Consider the following 20,822-nt stretch of genomic DNA (forward strand, 5'->3'; position numbering starts at 1 on the left):
AGACAGATTTGAAAGACTCGAGAGAGTTAGAGGGACCTGCTCAGGAAATTCAGTTTTAAGGAATAAAATGGCAAGATGGACATCATCAGACTCCAATGGATGTGGTCAACAAAATAGCAGCTATGTTCCCACCAACCAGCAAGAAGGAAACTCAAGCTTTCCTAGGCACTGTGGGTTTTTGGAGGATGCATATTCCAGAATACGGTCAGACTGTAAGTCCTCTCTACCTTCTGATAAGTTGGGTGCTGAACAACAAGAAGCTTTTGAACAAATTAAACAGAAGATTGTTTATGCAGTAGCCCTTGGGCCAGTCAGGACAGGACAAGTTGTGAAAAATGTGCTCTACACTGCATCTGGGGAGATTGGTCTTTCCTGGAGCCTCTAGCAAAAAGTACCTGAGAAGACTCGAGGATGACTCCTAGGGTTCTGGAGTCAAGGATACAAAGGATCCAAGGCCTGTTACACCTCAACTGAAAAAGTGATACTGGCAGCTTATAAAGGGGTTGGAGCTGCTTTAGAAGTGATTGACACTGAAGCACAGCTCCTCCTGGCACCCTGACTGCCAGTGCTAGGCTGGATGCTCAAAGGGAAAGTCACTGCAACACATCATGCCACTGATGCTACCTGGAGTAAGTGGATTGCTTTGATCACACAGTGAGCTCGAATAGGAAACCCTAATCACCCAGGGATCTTGGAAGTCATCATGAACTGGCCCAAAGGTGAACATTTCAGACTATCATCAGAAAAGGAGGAGAAGGTAAAATGTGCAGAGGAGGCCCCACCATATAATCAGCTGCCAGAAAATGAAAATCAATACACTCTCTTTAATGATGGTTCCTGCCATATTGCAGGGATACACTGAAAATGGAAAGCTGCCATATGGAGTCCTATGCATTGAGTCGTGGAAGCTATTGAGGGACAAGGTGGATCAAGTTAGGTTGCAAATGTGAAAAATGTCCAGCTGGCTTTAGCTATCACTGAATAAGAGAAATGGCCAGCATTCTACCTCTGCACTGACTTGTGGATGGTAGGGAATGTTCTGTGGGGGTGGCTGGATCAATGGAAAAAGACCAATTGTCAGCGGAGAGGTAAACCCATCTGGGCTGCAGAATTGTGGTAAGACACTGCTGCCTGGATAGAGCAGTAAATGTACATGATATAGATGCACACGTACCCAAGAGTAAGGCTACAGAAGAACATTGCAACAATGGACAGGTAGATCGGGCTGCTAAGATTAAAGTATCTCAAGTGGATCTGGACTGGCAGCATAAGGGTGAATTATTTCTGGCTTGGTGGGTCCATGACACCTCAGGTCATCAGGGAAGAGATGCAACATACAGATGAGCTTGTGACCGAGGGGTGAACTTAACCATGGACACTATCTCCCAGGTTATCCATAACTGTGAAACATGACCTGTGATCAAGCAGGCCAAGCAGGTAAAGCCCCTGCTGGACAATGGTCAAAATATAAATATGGGGAGGCCTGGCAGATTGATTACATCACAATCCTACAGACCCATCAAGGCAAGCACTACGTGCTTACAATGGTGGAAACAGTCATTGGATGTCTGGAGATGTACTCTGTGCCTTACGCCACTGCCTGGAACACCATCTTGGACCTTGAAAAGCAAGTCCTGTGGTGACATGGCACCTCAGATATAAGTGAGTCAGATGATGGGACTCATTTCAAAAATAGCCTCATAGACACCTTGGCCAGAGAGTATGGTATTGAGTGGTTGTATCATATTCCCTATCATGCACCAGCTTCTGGGAAAATTGAACGGTACAATGGACTGTTAAAAAACACATTGAAAGCAATGGGTGGTGGAACCTTCAAACATTGGGATCTACATCTAGTGAAGGCCACCTGGTTAGTTAACACCCAAGGCTCTACCAATCAAGCTGGCCCAGCCCAATCAAAACCTCCACATACTGTAGAAGGGGTTAAAGTTCCTGTGGTGCATATGAGGAATATGTTAGAGAAGACAGTTTGGATTAGTCCTGCCTCAAGCAAAGGCAAACCCATCCATGGGATTGTTTTTGCTCAAGGATCTGGGTGTACCTTGTGGGTAATGCAGAAGGATGGAGAAACAGGATGTGTACCTCAAGGGGATTTGATTTTTGGATGACAAAAGTCAGTAATGTTGAATTGTATAATAATGGTTGCTGAATGACACTTCTACTGTATGCCATAACTACCATGGACAATGAGGATGGACTGCTCCAGATACACCAGTCATGAGTTCCTGATGCAACTTGCAATCAGCCAACAGCACACTAGCCCTCCTGCCCTAGAAGACATCTAGGATGGATAGAACCCACAGTCACGGACTAAATTAACTCAACAGACATCTTGGAGGGACAGCCATTGACTATGGAAATTATATTCGTGCTTGTGTATATATAATATATAATATATTATATATAATGTCTATTATATATTATATATTATATATTGTATATTATATATTATGTATTATGTATTATATATTATGTATTATATATTATATATATGTATGTATATAGTTAGAAGGTGTAGGATTTGGGTATGAGTATATGGTATAGATTAAGGGGTGGATAATGTCCTGGTTCCAGCCAGGATAGGGTTAATTTCTGCAGTAGCCAGGAGGGGAGGTTAGTTTATACCACCTCATTGCCAGGGGTGGGAGAAGGAGGTCTCTTTTGGGGGTATCATGGTGGAGGTTCCCCTATTACTGGGTTCCATGGTGAGTAATGGGAAGTGATTCAGTGAATGGTTTGCCTCTTTCTTGTACATTGTACTGTTGCTGTTACTGTTAGTTTTCTTATCTCATTGATGTTTCCAGTAAACTGTTCTTATCTCCATGCATGATCTTTGACTTTTGTGCCCTCAGTTCTCCTCTCAGCTTGCTGCAGGAGGGAGGAGGAGGGGGAGTGAGGAAGCGGCATGTGATTTGGAATGTTTCAGTGGAAACACTAAATTGGGAAATACCATTCCTAAACCATGACAGAGGGGACACAACTAGGACAGCTGACCTGAATTGACCAAAGGGATATTCCATATCATATGATGTCAGCTCAGATAGAAAAGCTAAGAAAATGGGGAAGAAGGGGGAACATTCCTTATTTACAATGTTTGCCTTTGTGGAAAGATGGCTGGGGATAAAATTAGAGGAAACGGAGAAGTTATATTCACATCCTGACAGAAGTTATAAACAGTATGGAAATTATAGGCTAAAATACAGTTGCCACTCCCTGGATAGAATGTGGTTGGCATGATCAAGACCTAGTCTATGATAATTCCCCACACCCACAATCTGCAACCATAGCACCTGCTAAAGGGGATGGAACGGGAGGGTGGAACCGAGTGGAGACACTGCAGCCAGGCTCTGTTGAAATCCTTACAGGGAGGGGAACTCAATGGTACTTTTTAGCTGATAAACCAAGTAGCACCTGTCAACCAGGGGAGCTAGGAAAAGATGTCCTGCTGCTGAGCCATCAACTGTGTTGAAATTGCCCTCCTCAGGTGAACTTGCTTCATTATAGCTTAATTATAATATTAATGCATACCACCATCCCACAGCTACCCACCTCCAAGGTGCGACCACAGCTCACTGGGTATGTGCTCTATATTTTTTTTACTGTATCTTTAAAAGCAAAGGACAGAATTTTACACCAATCAGTAACAAAGGTATGTATGACTAGAGTCACTCAAGCTCCACCGAAACATAAAGAAATAATATAAAAGTAAATGGAGAATGGGAGAAAAGTTAGGGAAGACTCCATTATAACTGTTGGGATCAGTCAACAGGCTGAACCTGTCTTTTTCCCCATAGGGATGCTTATTGGGTAAGAACCGTACTCTGCATGTTGAATACTTTTAATGGGGATAAGAGCTTGTATGTGTATTGCTTTGAATATGTTTTTGCAGTCAGATACTATCACTGACAGTCCTTGAACCTTAACCTGTCACAATTTTATATTAATAGTGTTATTCCATAAACTGTTAGTGCGAGTCTTTCACGGGCACTGACAGTGGGTAACATAAATAAAGGGGAAGACTTGCTGAGGGGTCTCCCTTATGCTGTTGGTGTGTGTCCTAGGGTGACATTATGATGCTTGTATCCCCAGTCGTCTGTTCTGTTTATGTTGGATATTATGTTCTGTGCCTTCAAGACTGGCTCTGAAAAGTGAAGTTTTGTTTTGTTATCAGCCTGCTCACTCCCCCACGGTCTGCTGGACACAGACGGCAGTATATAGTGCTGCTTTTGCTTTTGCTCTTGTTTTTGTCTTTGCTCTTGCTCCTGATTTTGCTCTTGCTTTTGCTTTTTGCTTGTTAGTTTAGCTAGGCAGTCCAAATTTTCCCTGGACTGTTTTTCTTTCCCTTTTCTTGGAACCATTCGAACCTGCTCCGGACTGGGACCTGGGAAAACACCAAGAGTTTGCACTTTGTGGCCTGCAGCAGACATTCCCAGCGCCGGAAAGACCGATAACAGAGCGACCACTCCCAGGAGAGACTTTCTGAATTTGTCATCTCTTCAGAGCAGTGAAAGAGTTTTGTCATCTGGTGTTGTTCATTTTTTGTGCTGGGGAGTGCTTTGCCTGTTAAATAAACAGGTTTTTTTCCACTTCTCTCCAAGGAAATTCTTCCCGAACCAGGTGGTGGGAGAGGCCGTGGCGGGGTTTGCTTTCTGGGGGGCTCCTTCTGGAGGTTTTCTCCCAAATCTGCCCTAAATGAGTGCAAGTATTTTGGCACTCAACGTGTGGCTCGAGAGAGTGGAAAAAACCCTGTTCTAATCGTATTTTGGTTGCAATTACTCTGTGTTGGTATAGAGCAGTTCGTAGCCATGTTGTTTGAATTCATAATGTCTCTTGGGATGGAGGCTTGCATGTTTTTCTGGTCCCTATGGTTTTTTGAGGTCTTAATACCTCTATGGTCCCTAGGTTTATTTTCTTATCCAGGAATGGCTCCGGTATTGTCCCTAATATGTAGTTTTTGCAGTAGAGGGGCACTGACCAGAATATCCATCAGGAAGGGCTTGGTTGTAATGGCTTGTAGGAAGTTTATAAAGGTACTGGAGTCTGTTCCAGGAATGTATGGTTCATGGGTATGGTTATGCACCCTATTTGTTAGAGGAGAAGAAGGGGATGAGGCTTTTCAGCCTTTGCTTTCCTTCTTCTCCTCTGAATCTGTTACATCCCTATTGGAGAATGTTCAGTTCCCCCTGAATGTTAAAGAGACCATCTTTCTGGTATTTAATGTGGTAAGCTTCCTCTATACAGTCTGCAGTTTCTCTAGAATGAGGGCTGAGATTTCTAGAGGGGCTGATGAGACCCCTGACCCAGGAGTAGATCCAGGTGAGGAAAATCCTGAGTGGTGTGGGAAATGGGAGGGTATGGGTCAAATCTTAAAGGAATTTTCTGACCCTATAGTCTGGGACTTTCCACATGAACAAATTCAGAACCCAGCTGAGGTGGGGAAATACCTGAAAGAGAAGTGCCATGATGACCCTAAGGAGAAAAAGATCATTGCAGTGATCTGGGCCCTGGCATATGCTTATCACACACTGCTAGATACTGTAGGGCAGCAGACAGAGGAAGAGGGGCAGGGAGATAAATCAACAGCTATCCCAGTCACTCAGGCTGCAGCCAACACCCCAGGCTCAAAACCAGACAGTAAGCCTCAACCAATGGCTGTTGCTTCTAGCACGAGAAGTGGAAAGTACACAGACAAGACTGATCGATCAGGGGATGACGATGATGATTATGACGCAGGAGAAGGACCCTCAACACCTCCTGGCATAAAATCAGGAGTCAAAGCAACAGGCAAAAGATCAGAAGCTAATATTGAGTCATTTTCCCTGAAGGACCTTCGTGGCCGAAGGAAGGATTACACTCGATGATCTGATGAATCTATAATTAGTTGGTTTGTCTGTCTTTGGGATGCTGCAGGCGAGGCTACAATTCTGGATGGCACTGAAGCGAGGCATTTGGGATCCCTGTCACATGATCCCGTCATCGACCAAGGAATGATGAGGGGGGGAAAACCCTCACAGCCTCTGGGCACGGGTCCTGGAAAGTGTAGCACAAAGATACCTGTGTGCAGATAATCTCTATATGCAGCAAACTCAGTGGAAGACTACAGAACAAGGCATTCAATGCCAGAGAGAAATGGCAGTGGCAGAGATTATCTTCTCAGATGACATAACAACTAGGAATCCAGACATGGTACCATGTACATCTGTGATGTGGCGAAAACTTGTATGACTTGGGCCACAGGAATACGCTTCTGCTTTAGCAATAATGAAGCGGGATGACAGGGATGAGGCCGTGCTTGAAATGGCAAAGAAGCTCCGATCATATGCAGATGCTGTACATAGCCCAACACATGCCAAAATCACAGCGGTGGAAACACATCTGCAGACATTGGAAGACAAGATAGAGGAGAATCATAAGAAACTCAGGGAGGAGATTAAAGAGGACCTTCTCCAAATCTCAGCAGTACAGATCAGAAGTTCTGATATCCAACGCAGATGTTCCCCAGATGGGGAGAGAAGGTACACCCCATGAGCTGTGGTTCTTCCTGTGCGATTGTGGAGAAAACATGACGAGATGGGATGGAAAATCTACTGCTGCTCTGGCACAACGGGTGCGTGACTTGAAGGAAGGCAAGACTCAGAGAGGAAGTTCCACCAAAAGGAAAGCAGTTCCAGTTGCCCACAGCCGAACTGCCGGGTATGATGATGATGATGACATGTCCGATCCCCTTGAAGGAACCTCCAAGACATATGCCCAAGGAAAGAAGGATAACCAGGCTTAGAGGGGCCCTGCCTCTAGCCAGGTAGAGGCTAGGGAAAACCGTGTTTTCTGGGCTGTGTGGATTCATTGGCCTGGCACATCAGAACCACAAGAATATAAAGCTTTAGTCGATACTGGTGAGCAGTGCACATTAATCCCATTAAGACATGTGGGGGCAGAATCTGTTTCTATTGCTGGTGTGACAGGGGGATCACAGGACTTTACCTTAGTCGAAGCTGATGTAAGTCTGACTGGAAATGAGTGGAAGAAACACTCTATTGCGACTGGCCCAGAGGCCCCATGCATTTTGGGCATAGATTACCTCCAAAGTGGGTATTTCAAAGACCCAAAAGGACTCAGGTAGGCATTTGGGATAGCAGCTGTAGTGACAGAGGGCATCCAGCAATTGAACACCTTGCCTGGACTGTCTGACAATCCAACTACAGTAGGAGTCCTGAAGGGAGAAGAGCAACAGGTACCAATTGCCAATTCAACAGTGCATCGCCGACAGTATAGAACAACTCGAGATGCTGTGGTTCCCATCCATAAGATGATGCGAGAGCTGGAAAGCCAAGGGGTGGTCAGCAAAACCCACTCACCCTTCAACAGCCCCATTTGGCCTGTGCATAAATCTGAAGGAGAATGGAAATTGATAGTGGACTACCGTGCATTGAACGAAGTGACTCCACCATTGAGCGCTGCTGTGCCAGACATGTTAGAACTCCAGTACTAACTTGAGTCCAAGGCAGCAAAGTGGTATGCCACTATCAATATTGCCAATGCATTTTTCTCCATTCCTCTGGCAGCAGAATGCAGGCCTCAGTTTGCCTTTACGTGGAGGGGAGTGCATTATACCTGGAACTGACTGCCCCAGGGGTGGAAGCACAGTCCCACCATCTGCCATGGACTGATCCAGACTGCACTAGAAAAAGGGTGAGGCTCCAGAACATCTACAGTATATTGATGACATCATTGTGTGGTGCAATACAGCAGCAGAAGTGTTTGAGAAAGGAGAGGAAATAATCCGAATCCTCCTGGAAGCTGGTTTTGCCATCAAGAAGAGTAAAGTTAAGGGACCAGTTTGTGAGATCCAGTTCCTGGGAGTAAAGTGGCAAGATGGACAGTGTCAGATTCCTACGGATGTCATCGACAATATCACAGCTATGTCTCCACCAAGCAATAAGAAGGAAATACAAGCTTTCTTAGGTGCCATAGGCTTTTGGAAAATGCATATTCCTGAGTACAGCCCGATTGTGAGCCCTATTTACCTGGTCACCTGCAAGAAGAACTATTTCCATTGGGGCCCTGAGCAGCAACAAGCATTCGCCCAGATTAAGCAGGAAATCACTCATGCAGTTGCCCTTGGCCCAGTCAAGGCAGGACCAGATGTGAACATGCTCTACTCTGCAGCTGGGAGACATGGTTTGTCCTGGATCCTTTGGCAGAAGGTGCCTGGGGAGACCCAGGGTTGACCATTAGGATTTTGGAGTCAAAGCTACAAAGGGTCTGAAGTCAACTACACCCCAACAGAGAAGGAAATCTTGGCTGCCTATGAAGGAGTCCAAGCCACCTCAGATTGGTACAGAAGCACAACTCCTCCTAGCACCCCAACTACCAGTGCTGGGGTGCATGTTCGAAGGCAAGGTTCCCACCACCCACCATGCCACCAATGCTACATGGAGCAAGTGGATTGCTCTCATCACGCAGCACGCCTGTATTGGTAAACTGAATCGCCCTGGGATTTTGGAAGTAATTACAAATTGGCCTGAAGGTGAAAGTTTTGATGTCACAGATGAAGAACAAGAACCAGTGACACGGGCTGAAGAAGCTCCACCATACAACCAGCTGCCAGCAGAGGAAACACACTACTCTCTTTTCACTGACGGTTCCTGTCGCATCGTAGGGATGAATCGGAAGTGGAAAGCAGCCGTATAGAGCCCCACATGACAGGTCAGAGGCCACTGAAGGAGAAGGTGGATCAAGCCAACTTGCGGAACTCAAAGCTGTTCAACTGGCCCTGGACATTGCAGAAAGAGAGAAGTGGCCAAAGCTCTACCTCTACACTAATTCATGGATGGTAGCCAATGCTCTGTGGGGATGGCTGGAGAGGTGGAAAGAGGCTAACTGGCAGTGTAGTGGAAAACCAATTTGGGCTGCTGAAGAGTGGAAAGACATCGCTACCAGGGTAGGGAGGCTACTTGTGAAAATCCACCACGTAGATGCCTATGTCCCCAAGAGTCGAACTAATGAGGAGCACCAAAACAATAAGCAGGTAGACCAGGCTGCATAGATAGGGGTGTCAAAGATAGACCTAGATTCGGAACACAAGGGGGAGTTTTTCCTAGCTTGATGGGCCCATGATGCCTCAGGCCATCAGTGCAGAGATGCCACCTATAAGCGGGCATGAGACCGAGGGGTGGATTTAACCATGGACAGTATTTCTCAGGTTATCCATGACTGTGAGATGTGTGCTGCCATCAAGCAGGCCAAGCGAGTGAAGCCCCTATGGTCTGGTGGGCAGTGGTCCAAATATAAGAATGGGGAGGCCTGGCAGATTGACTACATCACACTGCCCCAGACATGCCAAGGCAAGCACTATGTGATGACCATGGTAGAAGCCACCACTGGATGGTTGGAGACCTACCCTGTGCCTCATGCTACTGCCTGGAACACCATCTTGGGCCTGACAAAGCAAGTCCTGTGGAGACATGGCATGCCTGAGACGATTGAGTCAGACAATGGGACTCATTTCAAGAACAGCCTTATCAACACCTGGCCTAGGGAACATGCCATCGAGTGGGTGTACCATATCCCCTACCATGCACCAGCTGCAGGCAAAGTGGAGAGGTACAATGGACTATTAAAAACCACCTTGAAAGCATTGGGTGGGAGATCTTTCAAAAACTGGGAGCAGTACTTAGCAAAGGCCACCTGGTTAGTTAACACCTGAGGTTCCACCAATAGAGCAGGTCCTGCCCAATCTGAGCCCCTGAATATAGTAGACAAAGTCCCAATGGTACATGTCAGAGGTTTGTTAGGGAAGATAGTGTGGATCAATTCTGCCTCAAGTACAGACAAACCCATTCGTGGGGTTGTCTTTGCTGAGGGACCAGGTTGCACATGGTGGGTAATGCAGAGAGATGGAAGAACACGATGTGTACCTCAGGGAGATCTGATTGTGGGGTGAGATTCATATGTAGATATCACTGTTTGCTGGATGTTACTGCCATTGTCTGTACATTAAACCACACAGACATGAGATAGAAGAAAATGTGTGTAGAAAGTTTGAGTAAGTGAAAGATGGATTTTTGAATGAGTAAAATGAAAGTGGGGAATCCTGCAGCTCTGGAGTCTGGGGCCTGGATTCAGTGGTTTGGTGTGTGGATGTGACAGGGGCATGATGGGCATTGATTGTTATTTTTTGGGGAGAGTGGATGGAAGTTTTTACATGAATAAAATGCATGATGTTTGGTAGTATGTTGATGATATGGGGATAAAGGGTGGAATGTCCTAGGGTGACATTATGATGCTTGTATCCCCAGTCGTCTGTTCTGTTTATGTTGGATATTATGTTCTGTGCCTTCAAGACTGGCTCTGAAAAGTGAAGTTTTGTTTTGTTATCAGCCTGCTCACTCCCCCACGGTCTGCTGGACACAGACGGTGCAGTACATAGTGCTGCTTTTGCTTTTGCTTTTGCTTGTGCTCTTGCTACTTCTTTTGCTCTTGCTTTTGCTTGTTAGTTAGCAGTCCGAATTTTCCCTGGACTGTTTTTCTTTCCCTTTTCTTGGAACCATTCGAACCTGCTCCGGACTGGGACCTGGGAAAACACCAAGAGTTTGCACTTTGTGGCCTGCAGCAGACATTCCCAGCGCCGGAAAGACCGATAACAGAGCGATCACTCCCAGGAGAGACTTTCTGAATTTGTCATCTCTTCAGAGTGATGAAAGAGTTTTGTCATCTGGTGTTGTTAATTTTTTTTGTGCTGGGGAGTGCTTTGCCTGTTAAATAAACAGGTTTTTTTCCACTTCTCTCCAAGGAAATTCTTCCCGAACCAGGTGGGGGGAGGGGCTGTGGGGGGGTTTGCTTTCTGGGGGGTGCTCCTTCTGGAGGTTTTCTCCCAAATTTGCCCTAAACCAGGACACCCTGCTTCCCAGGAAGTGGCTGGATGGGAAATAGAGATTTTTTTTTTCTCTTTGCTTGTGCACACACCAACTTTCACTTTTGCTTTAGTAAACTGCCTTGTCTCAACCTATCAGCTGTTTTCCATCTTATTCTCTCTCCCTATCCAGCTGAGAAAGAGGAGTGACAGAGTACCTTGGTGGGCACATGGCATCCAGCCAAGGTCAGCCCACCACACCCATAATGGTAATTGGTGAGTGATCTCTCCCCTTTCTTATCTCAACTCATGGTATTTTTCTCCCCCATCCAGAATCACAGAATCACAGAACCACAAGGTTGGAAGAGACCTTCAAGATCATCAAGTCCAACCCGTTTCCTGACACTTCAACTAAACCATGGCACCGAATGCCACATCCAGTCTTTTTTTAAACACATCCAGAGATGGTGACTCCACCACCTCCCTGGGCAGACCATTCCAGTACTTTATCACCCTTTACGTGAAAAACTTTTTCCTAATATCTAACCTATATTTTCATTGGCGCAGCTTGAGACTGTGACCTCTTGTTCTGTCAGTTGCTGCCTGGTGAAAGAGACCAATCCCCACCTGACTACAACCACCCTTCAGGAGGCTGTAGAGAGTGATAAGGTCGCTTCTGAGTCTCCTTTTCTCCAGGCTAAACAACCCCAGCTCTCTCAGCCGTTCCTCATAGGGCTTGTCTTCCAAGCCCCTCACCAACCTTGTTGCCCTCCTCTGGACACGCTCAAGCATCTCAACATCCTTCCTAAACTGAGGGGCCCAGAACTGGACACAGTACTCAAGGTGCGGCCTCACCAGTGCCGAGTACAGGGGGAGAATGACCTCCCTGCTCCTGCTGGCCATGCCATTCCTGATCCGGTTGAGGAGAAGGAGCAATAGAGTTGCTTAGTGAGCACCTGGCATTCAACCTAGGTCAGTCTAGCACAATTAATTATCTAATTCAAGACTCCTGATACATACATGCAGAAATCGTTGTTTTTGAAGCTAACAGAACTACCTCTACTCTGTGCAAGTAGTCAACCCATGAAATAATGTTAAAAATGCATTAAAATAGGAAGCTGTATATGTTTAAAGAAGCCACAATATTTTGCCCATAAACCTCCAGAAAGGCATGGACATTTCATATAACCCAAACAGAATGTTCAGAAGCCATTACAGCTTTTTCTGCATTATATGAACCATAAACTCCTGAATTTTGAGGGCTATGAAAATTTTGCTTTTGTCCAGGGAAGTGATTATTATATGTAGAACTTCTTCCAATTCATGCAGCATTTCATTCTCTCAAGGTAACATAAAATTTTCTATCTAAATTTGTCACATGATGTTATTGAACTCCATAATTGCTGAAGTATTTTGAAAGCTTCTGAACTTAGTGTTAGCTGCTATGCTTTTGAATATGCTTGAGTTAGTCCAGTTACAGAGCTTAAAATCAATCTCACAGTCTCCTTTTGCTAGATTGAATTTACCCAGACTTCCACCCAGTTTACCCTCCCTCACAGGCAAAAACAACAGCTAATTAACCTTGACTGCTTTCCTGTTTACTATCAACATGGTTAAGAAGTGTAAATTTTTACTTGTATTTGGACATTTAATCAACTAATCAAGGCATCCTGTCCTAGGTTACAATATAAAAATGCATTCTATTCCCATCCTTAAGAGCTGTTGAAACCAGGAGGGGCATTGTTTTTTTCCTTTATCTCCTGTTAATGGGCCCATCAATGTCTTGCCACATGACTCAGTGATAACTCTCTCCGGGAGCCATTTCTGTTTAACGGGTAATCAAGGACCCAGCGCATGACTCAGAATGACATCAGTCCATTGTGAGATGCTCCACCCAGGGGGAAGGAGCTAAGCATCCCCACCTAGATATAATCTGGGTTTTGGGACAGAGCAGTCAGTTCTTTCCACTGGATTCCCGTAGGAATGGCAACCCTTACCCACTGGTTTCCAGAGGACAAGAGCTACCAGATTGTTTCCACAGAACCACCACTTCAACAAGACCATTTCATCTGGACTGCTACCACCACCCTAACTAGCAGGGTGCCAGGTTGTATTCTGACTCTGTCAGTGGTTTTTCTTTTGTATTATTGCATGCATTTTGTTGTTGGTTTTTTTTTTTTCCCTTTTCCTAATAAATTGTATTTCTGACTTGGAGTTACTCACTGGTTTTGCTTTCAAACCAGAACACATCCTTATTTTTCAACTGAGATACATACATTCCCTTTCTGAATGGTTAGTCAGCCAAATAACATGCTTGCTTCCTGCTCTTCAGCCATCCAGCCAAGAAAATGTATTGCTCGCCATCCTTAAGGTTGCCAAGTGGCAAATAATACCACCCAACTGTTCATAAGCCCAACAAATTCTGTTACAGACCAACATTGTACAGTATGTAAGTAATGAAGAAACTATGTACCAGTGACTCAAACTTTCATTAGGACAAAGATGGTGTTTAATGTCCCTCTACCATAAGTTTTGGATGGCTCCAACACAGTGAAATGGCATAAGAACCATCTACTTACTGTCCTCAAGGACTATACTATGCAGTAATGTGAAAGGCAAGTATCAGTTGCCCAACAATAAACTCTTTTCTATCAAGCATCATATAGAGCTCTTTGGAATGGATTTTATTTAATGGGGAAATCTAAAAAACACAAGAATACAAATTGAATTAGTAAGTGGAATGGTGATACCAATACATAAAAATTAGGATGTGCATTTTACATGGTGCATCACTGTACTGACAAGTTCAAAAAAGCATAAAAAAATTCTAAACAAACCTGCTGGAGCTATGAGATCTTGAAGAGCTATAGATTCTTGGGGGTGTTCTGGATCTCTTCTCTTTCTTTTTTTTATCATGTCTCTCTTTTTCTCTTTCTTGCTCCTTCTCTTTCTTCTCATCTTTCTCCTTTTCTTTGTCTCCTTTTTCCCTTCTGTCCTTATCTCCCTCCTTGTCCTTAATCTTCTCTCTATCCTTTTCCCCCTCTTTCGTAACATCATATTTTTCCTTGTTCTGGTCTACCTCTTCTCTGTCTTTTTCCTTCTCCTTGTTTTTTTCCCTGTCCTTGTCCCTGTCTCTATCCCTATCCTTGTCTCTAACTCTTTCTCGATCTTTATGCTGTTCTTTCTCCTGGTCCTTCTCCTTGTCCTTATCCCTGTGTCTCTCTTTATCTTGCTCTCTTTCCTTTTCTTTGTCCCAGTTTCTCTCCTTCTCTTTGTCTTGGTCTCTCTCCTTTTCTTTGGCCTTTTCTTTTTCCTTGACCTTTTCTTTGTCTCTTTTTTTGTCCCTGTGAAAAGCCAAACACAAATCCATTAATTAATATTTGATCTTTCCAATAAAAATTACAACTAACTCTTTAGCATACATTAATTGTTCAAGATAAAATATATGTTTCTGTTGAAAAATAGGAATGATTCAAAATTTTCATTTGTCACCCCTGTTCACCATGTGGGAGAAGCTATATAGATAGGAAAAAATTGGAAACCAAATTGAGGAAGAGGGGGCAAAAATCAAATTAAACTGTGATTGTCAAAGTGACATCATTACACTTTGAAAGAATGTCTTTTCACCTCACAGCTACGTTACCATACATACATAAATTTTCTACATTTTATCAGGAGTGAGACAAACTCTACAATTTGTAAATCCATTCTTTACTAAATAGGTGTACATGTAAAATGGACTGCAGATTAACCACCTCCATGTGAATAATGACCGCTGACTGGACTGAAGTCTTTATCTACGGTGTTGTCTCACATAAATATATTTTAACTGCTTGGAAATCCAACATCATTTAATACACAGAAACAAAAAAACTGGGATAAAATTTCACCACATTCCCTCAAAAGGTAAATGTAAGGCAAAAACTCAACCAAGACAATTCAACTATCTGTAATGCCATTATGAATTAGAAAATTATTGAAAAATAAGTAAGACCATAAAAGCAGAAGCAAGGTAAGAGAACAAGTCAGCTTCTTTGTGATAGGGAGAATGATACATGTTCATAAAAACAGTGAGAAAAAAATCCACTGGATGTTCTAGTAGACAAGCCAAATAAAAATTAATTAATCATAAAATTATAGAATATGCTGAGTTGGAAGAGATCCTCAAGGATTATCAAAATCCAGCTCCTGGCCCTGCACAGCACCATCCCCAAGAATCACACCATGTGCCTGAGAGCATTGTCCAAATGCTTGAACTCTGACAGGCTTAGTGCTGTGACCACTTCCCTGGGAACCCTGTTCCAGTGCCCAACCACCCTCTGGGTGAAGAACCTTTTTCTAATATCTAACCTAAACCTCCCCTGACACCGCTTCATGATGTTCCCTTGGGTCCTGTCACTGGCCACCAGACAGAAAAGATCAGTGCCTGCCCCTCTGCTTTGTGAGCAAACCGTAGATGATGATGAAGTCTTCCCTCAGTCTCCTCTTCTCCTGGCTGAACAAGCCAAGTGACCTCAGCTGCTCCTTGTATGGCTTCCCCTCTAGAGCCTTCATCATCTTCATAGCCCTCCTTTGGATGTTCTCCAATAGGTTTATATCTTTTTTACATTATGGAGCCCAGAAGTGCACACAGTTAGATCACAGCTTTGGCTGGATGTCTCGGGGATGGTTCTTTTGGTTTTGTTTTTTTGTTTTGCATCCCGGGGTGGTCACTGACTCCCCCACCCCCTCCCCTCAGCTCTGGGAGTATCGCGATGGGTGGGAGCCAGCCCAAGATTTCCTGTGAGAGTTGGGGGGCAAGGAGTGGTTGCTTCCTCTTCTGGTGGGGCAATTTGGTCTCCACTGCCACGTGGTGGGATCTCTCTGAGAGATACAGTTGCCGTTTGGCTTTTGCCCATTTTTTTTTTTTCCCTTTCCCTTTGGCACTGTGACTGGAGCTTACTGGCTTGCTTCTCTGCTTCTCTGCTGTTTGGGAGCCCAGAGCCAGTGTGTGCCATGCTGGGACCCGGGACCACCCCGTTCCCCTCCGGGGGCTGCCCCCTGCCCCACGCAGCCTGACCCAGGGACCAGCCATGGCCAGTGAGCTACCACAGGGAGCAATCCCTCACCCAGCCCTGCTGCTCTCTGCTGCTGCTTCAGGACTTCTTGCTACACTGTAACCCAACACCTGAACACCCCACAGTTTTGGGCACGGCCCCGGAGTGTCTGCTACATTTTGCTTGCTACCCCCAAGTGAGGCAGGCCCTGCCGTCCCAGCCACTGCTCTGAGGTTCCTACTACAGTCCATTTCACCATCTGCACGCCTGCCATCACCACATGAGAGATGCAGCTGAACTCATGCCACAGCGCCCCCCTGCAACTGTGAGGGAATCCTCGCACCTGCCCTGCCCAGCCGGGAGCCAACAGCATCCCTGCTGGCTGTGACCATAACTACACCAAAGGGGAAAGTGCTTGACAGCTGAAAGAAGGCTGTTACTGGGTTTCTGGTTTTGTTTGTTGTTGCTGCCATAGTTATTGTTGTTTGTTTGCCTTGTTATACATATACATACTAGTAAAGAACTGTTATTCCTTTTCCCATATCTTTGCCTGAAAGCCCCTTAATTTCAAAGTTATAATAATTTGGAGGGAAGGGGGTCAACTTTTCCATTCCAAGGGAGCTTCCCACCCTCCTTGGCAGACACCTGTCTTTCAAACCAAGACACTGAAAGATTACATTTTGGTAAAGGATTATTTGGAAGCATGAGACCCCAAACCATCTTTCTAACAAAGGAGACACATGACTCCTAGACCTGCCTCTAGGATATTTATAAACACAACCCCCACCTTTTTTCATTGGAACAAGTGTTTAGCTACTAATAAATAGTAGGCTTGTTTCACAGTCTGTGACCTGAAGACTTTGGTTCCCATCAGGTTTTGGCAAATACCTCTTTGGATGTCTCACATACGAATTGTAAGATCATTAAGATGAAACAGCACACAGTCCCAGCAATAGCAAGGGGTCTCACAATGACCCAAGAAGCACCTTCTAGCAATTTATCACAGAGATTGGATTTGGCCCTTCCAGTGAGCAGATATCTCAAGAAGCTCCAGACAGCAACAGAGTCAAAAGGATCCATCAATGAAGCCCAGCTATGTAGCCTACCTCCTAACTGTTCCCACTGAGGTCCACAGATCTGCAGTTCTATTTACCACAAAACTTTTTTCCTCAGAAAACAACTGGACAACCTAAGTATGAAGCTCCCTTTAAATGAGTCAGGGGGATTAAAGAGATGAAACAGAAAGAAAAGTACCAAGGGTTCTATTCATTAAGCTACTTTTACAGTCACTTTTGTGAATATTCACTATTTTACCCCTCAGAAAGTTACATTATCATCCAAGGAGATAAAGGAATTATTTTGTTGGAATTTCACAGTTCAATAATTAGATAATCAGACTTAAAAATTAATGGACTAGGCAAAATATAGGTGTATTAGATGCTGAAATGTAAATATGTTACATAATAGACATATACATTTGTGCTTACAGTAGTGTATGGCCAATATGAAATAGCCAAAGACCAAAAAAATAATCTCGTGTTGGAGTGGGTCTGGTTGGGATGAACAGCAGAATGGCCCCACTGGCTTACTCAGAAAGCATTAACCTTAGGCCATGGAAAACATCTTGTTAAGTTAGGGTGAGTAGCATGGAATGAGCATGGAATGATGGGAATACTTATGCAAAGTAAGCCATTCCATATAAGGCCATGTCCTGAACCCTACCCTCTGATTGGTTTACTACAGTTTCCTTATTTAGTCATGTTTTGTTCTCTACCCTGGTTGGATCCTGTCCCCTCAGCCCTGCCCCTCAGATAAAGTTATATAAGGTTCTGTGCGCCCCATTGTTAGGTCTTTGGATCCTGCCTCTTGTACTGTGCATGGCTTCTCCATGTTTGTTATTTACGTGCATTATTAAAGGTTCTTATTTTCCAGGCAAATCCATTGCACCCGTCCTTTTATTTATTGCCACGCTCCCGGCTGACCCGGTCCCGGGGTCACATGTGCCAGCATGACAATCTCGTGCACAAAAGCTTTATACATGTTCTCAGAATGCAGGATCAAGTTCAGCTTGAATCCAAAGTATAACTGCTGACAAGGCTGAAGAAGCATCATCCACATTTTTGTATCACAGGCTACACAGAACATACCTAATTCATTGGTTAAAGTCTGACAATTAAGTTACCTACTTTCAATCAGCTTGATGTTGGTATAAATGCAGACTAGACTGGTATCAAAGTTTAGGTACCTCAGGGTTGTGGTTTAACCCCTGAAGGCACCACATGAACTACTATGAAAAAAATTAACTATATCACAGACAAAACCTGTACACTGAGCACAAAAAACCCTTTCTTTCTATTCTTTTGTTCCACAAACAAAGCCTTAGGACAGGCTAAAGCATTTAGCGATTCCTTCATTTGCCATCACCTAAAAGGTTTGTTAGATTGTTTTCAAAAACTTTGTACTATGTGCTAAGATGAACAGTATAATTTCTAAGGAATGGAACTCACCGAGAATGAGAGCGACTTCTTGATCTCCACCTTTCCCTAGATCTAGACCGTTTTTTCAGGGGACTTCTGGATCTTCGTCTGTCCTTTTGTCTTGAAAGTGATCTGTTGCCAGACCTACTTCTATATGAATAATACCAGAAGAAAAATACTTTAATATTGAAACTTCATAAAAATTAGGTCAACCAAGAAGGAAAAAAAAATGCATATAAATCTTGCCTCACTACATAAAATTATATAGTTACACCTCAGTAATATACTGCCTATCAACATTTTTGTAAAAATGGATACTTTAAGCTTCACCAGGTGCATATGCTCTCCTTTGAAACAATGCACCATTTAAGTAATACTCATGTACTCCTGGTAACATCGGATGACAGCAGAGACAACACCTACGTGCTGTGTGACCAGGTGGATGATCTGCTCTGCCTGGTGGCAGAGCTTAAAGAGGAAGTGGAGAGGCTGAAGAGTATCAGGGAGTGTGAGAGAGAAATAGATTGGTGGAGTCACACCCTTCCATCCCTGAAAAAAATGCAGTGGATGGAAGCTCAGCAAGAGTCGGAGAAGCCCTGACCCTCTCACCATCAGACAGAAGGAGACCTAAAAAATGGGGGGGAGGGGAATGGAAACAGGTCCCTGCTTGGGAGGTAGGAGAATCCCCTTCCAGCCTCCCTTGCATTCCCAGGTGCCCTTACAGAATATGTATGAAGCTCTAGAACTCGAGGATCAGGCAGATAATAGTGGAGATGAAGATCTATCTAGGGGGCTGACCAGAACAAGTCAGTCAACCAGACAGATCCCAACTACGGGTGTTAAGAAAGAAAGAAGGGTAATTGTAGTGGGAACCGAGGACCTGGTATGCCAACTGGACCCATCCCACAGGGAAGTCTGCTGCCTCCCTGGGGCCTGGGTAACGAATATTACCAGAAGACTCCTTGGACTGATTCAGCCCTCTGATTATTCCCCATTGCTGGGTGCCCAGGTTGGCAGTGACGAGGTTGCTGAGAAAAGTCCTAGGGCAATCAAAACGGACTTCAAAGCATTGGGGCAACTGGTTGAAGGGACAGGAGCAGAGGTGGTGTTTTCCTCAATTCCTTCAGTAGCAGGGAAGAATGCCAAAAAGAACAGGAGAACCCACCTAGTCAACACGTGTCTCAAAGATCAGTGCCATCAGTGGAATTTCGTCTTTTTTGATCATGAGGTGGTTTATACAACACCAGGCCTGCTGGAAACAGATGGGGTTCACCTGTCTAGCAAGGGCAAAAGGAATCTAGTCTGTGAGTTGGCAGGGCTGATTGAGAGGGCTTTAAACTAGGTTTGAAGGAGAGAGGGGAAAAGACCAGGCTTGGCAGAGATGAGTTAAGGGGCAGCATGACAGTGCTGGGGGTGAAATCAATAGCCCAGCTGTAGTGCATCTAGACCTCGCTGGCTCTGAAGTGTGCTGGCCACACTGGAACACACTTGCAGTCTTACAGGGACAAGCCATGGACTCCTAAGCTAATAAAAGCCAACAGGGAAACACCAGAAAATTATCTTGAATTAAGGGGTCTTCTTCTAGGAAGGCAACACACCTAAAAGCCCAGCTGAGGTGCCTCTACACCAATGTACACAGCATGGGCAACAAACAGGAGGCATTAGAAGCCACCATGCTGCTAGAAAGCTACGACCTTGTTGCCATTACTGAAACTTGGTAGGATGAATCCCATGACTGGAGTGTGGCTATCTATGGCTAAAAGCTGTTCATAAGAAACGGGGGAGGAAGGAGAGGCAGATGGGTTGCCTTCTACATCAAGAAGCAGATTGAGTGTGAAGAGCTGTCTCTGAAGAACAGCCATGAGCAGGTAAAACATCTCGAACAATGCCCTATTTTTCAAAGCTATCAGTGGTGAACTAAGAGGGGGATATCATGCTGCTTTTGGTGTTGAATTATGCTACAGTCAGTCTGACTCATCAATCCCAAAGTTAAGCATCCTGATATGGAGGTGAAGATGTAGCAGATATGGTAAAGTATCCTTAGCTAAAAATGCTAAGCTGGCACAGTTGACCTGGAGACATATAACTGACAGTCAATCACTTTATACTATAAAAGTTCAGTCCCACTTTCAAATGGCAGGTTCTTCTAACACACCCTTTCTTGGAGAGTGTATGAAGATTCCTCCCTTGGGTGAGGGCTCCCCTCAAGGTTACTCCTTGAGGCTGAAAGAAAGAGCCCAGAGTTGTTGGTATGGGTCAGTAACATCAATCTCTACTTAAAAATTGGGTGGGTTTGGTAGCTTTAATATAATTGCTTCAATATAGTACACTATATTATACTAGTAGTTTTAGCTTCTATACTCTGTAGTAAATAATTCTGGTTTAGATCTTTTTGTCTAATAATTTATCATAATAAATCATTCATTTATATATATC

General features: G+C 44.4%; 1 protein-coding gene across 3 annotated transcripts in view; it reads right to left on the minus strand.

Moving 5' to 3' along the window:
- Window positions 1-20,822, minus strand: part of LOC128821375 (splicing regulatory glutamine/lysine-rich protein 1-like) — a 69,615-nt gene that overhangs the window by 9,669 nt on the left and 39,124 nt on the right. For all 3 annotated transcript variants that reach the window (XM_054002361.1, XM_054002363.1, XM_054002362.1), the window contains 2 exons: window positions 18,417-18,536; window positions 13,711-14,217 (listed from right to left, as the gene is read on the minus strand). In XM_054002361.1, coding sequence (XP_053858336.1) covers window positions 13,711-14,217; window positions 18,417-18,536 — 627 coding nt within the window. The remainder of the gene's footprint in view (window positions 1-13,710; window positions 14,218-18,416; window positions 18,537-20,822) is intronic.

Source organism: Vidua macroura, chromosome W (genome assembly GCF_024509145.1).
Source record: "Vidua macroura isolate BioBank_ID:100142 chromosome W, ASM2450914v1, whole genome shotgun sequence".
In the NCBI taxonomy this organism is placed as follows: Eukaryota; Metazoa; Chordata; class Aves; order Passeriformes; family Viduidae; genus Vidua; species Vidua macroura.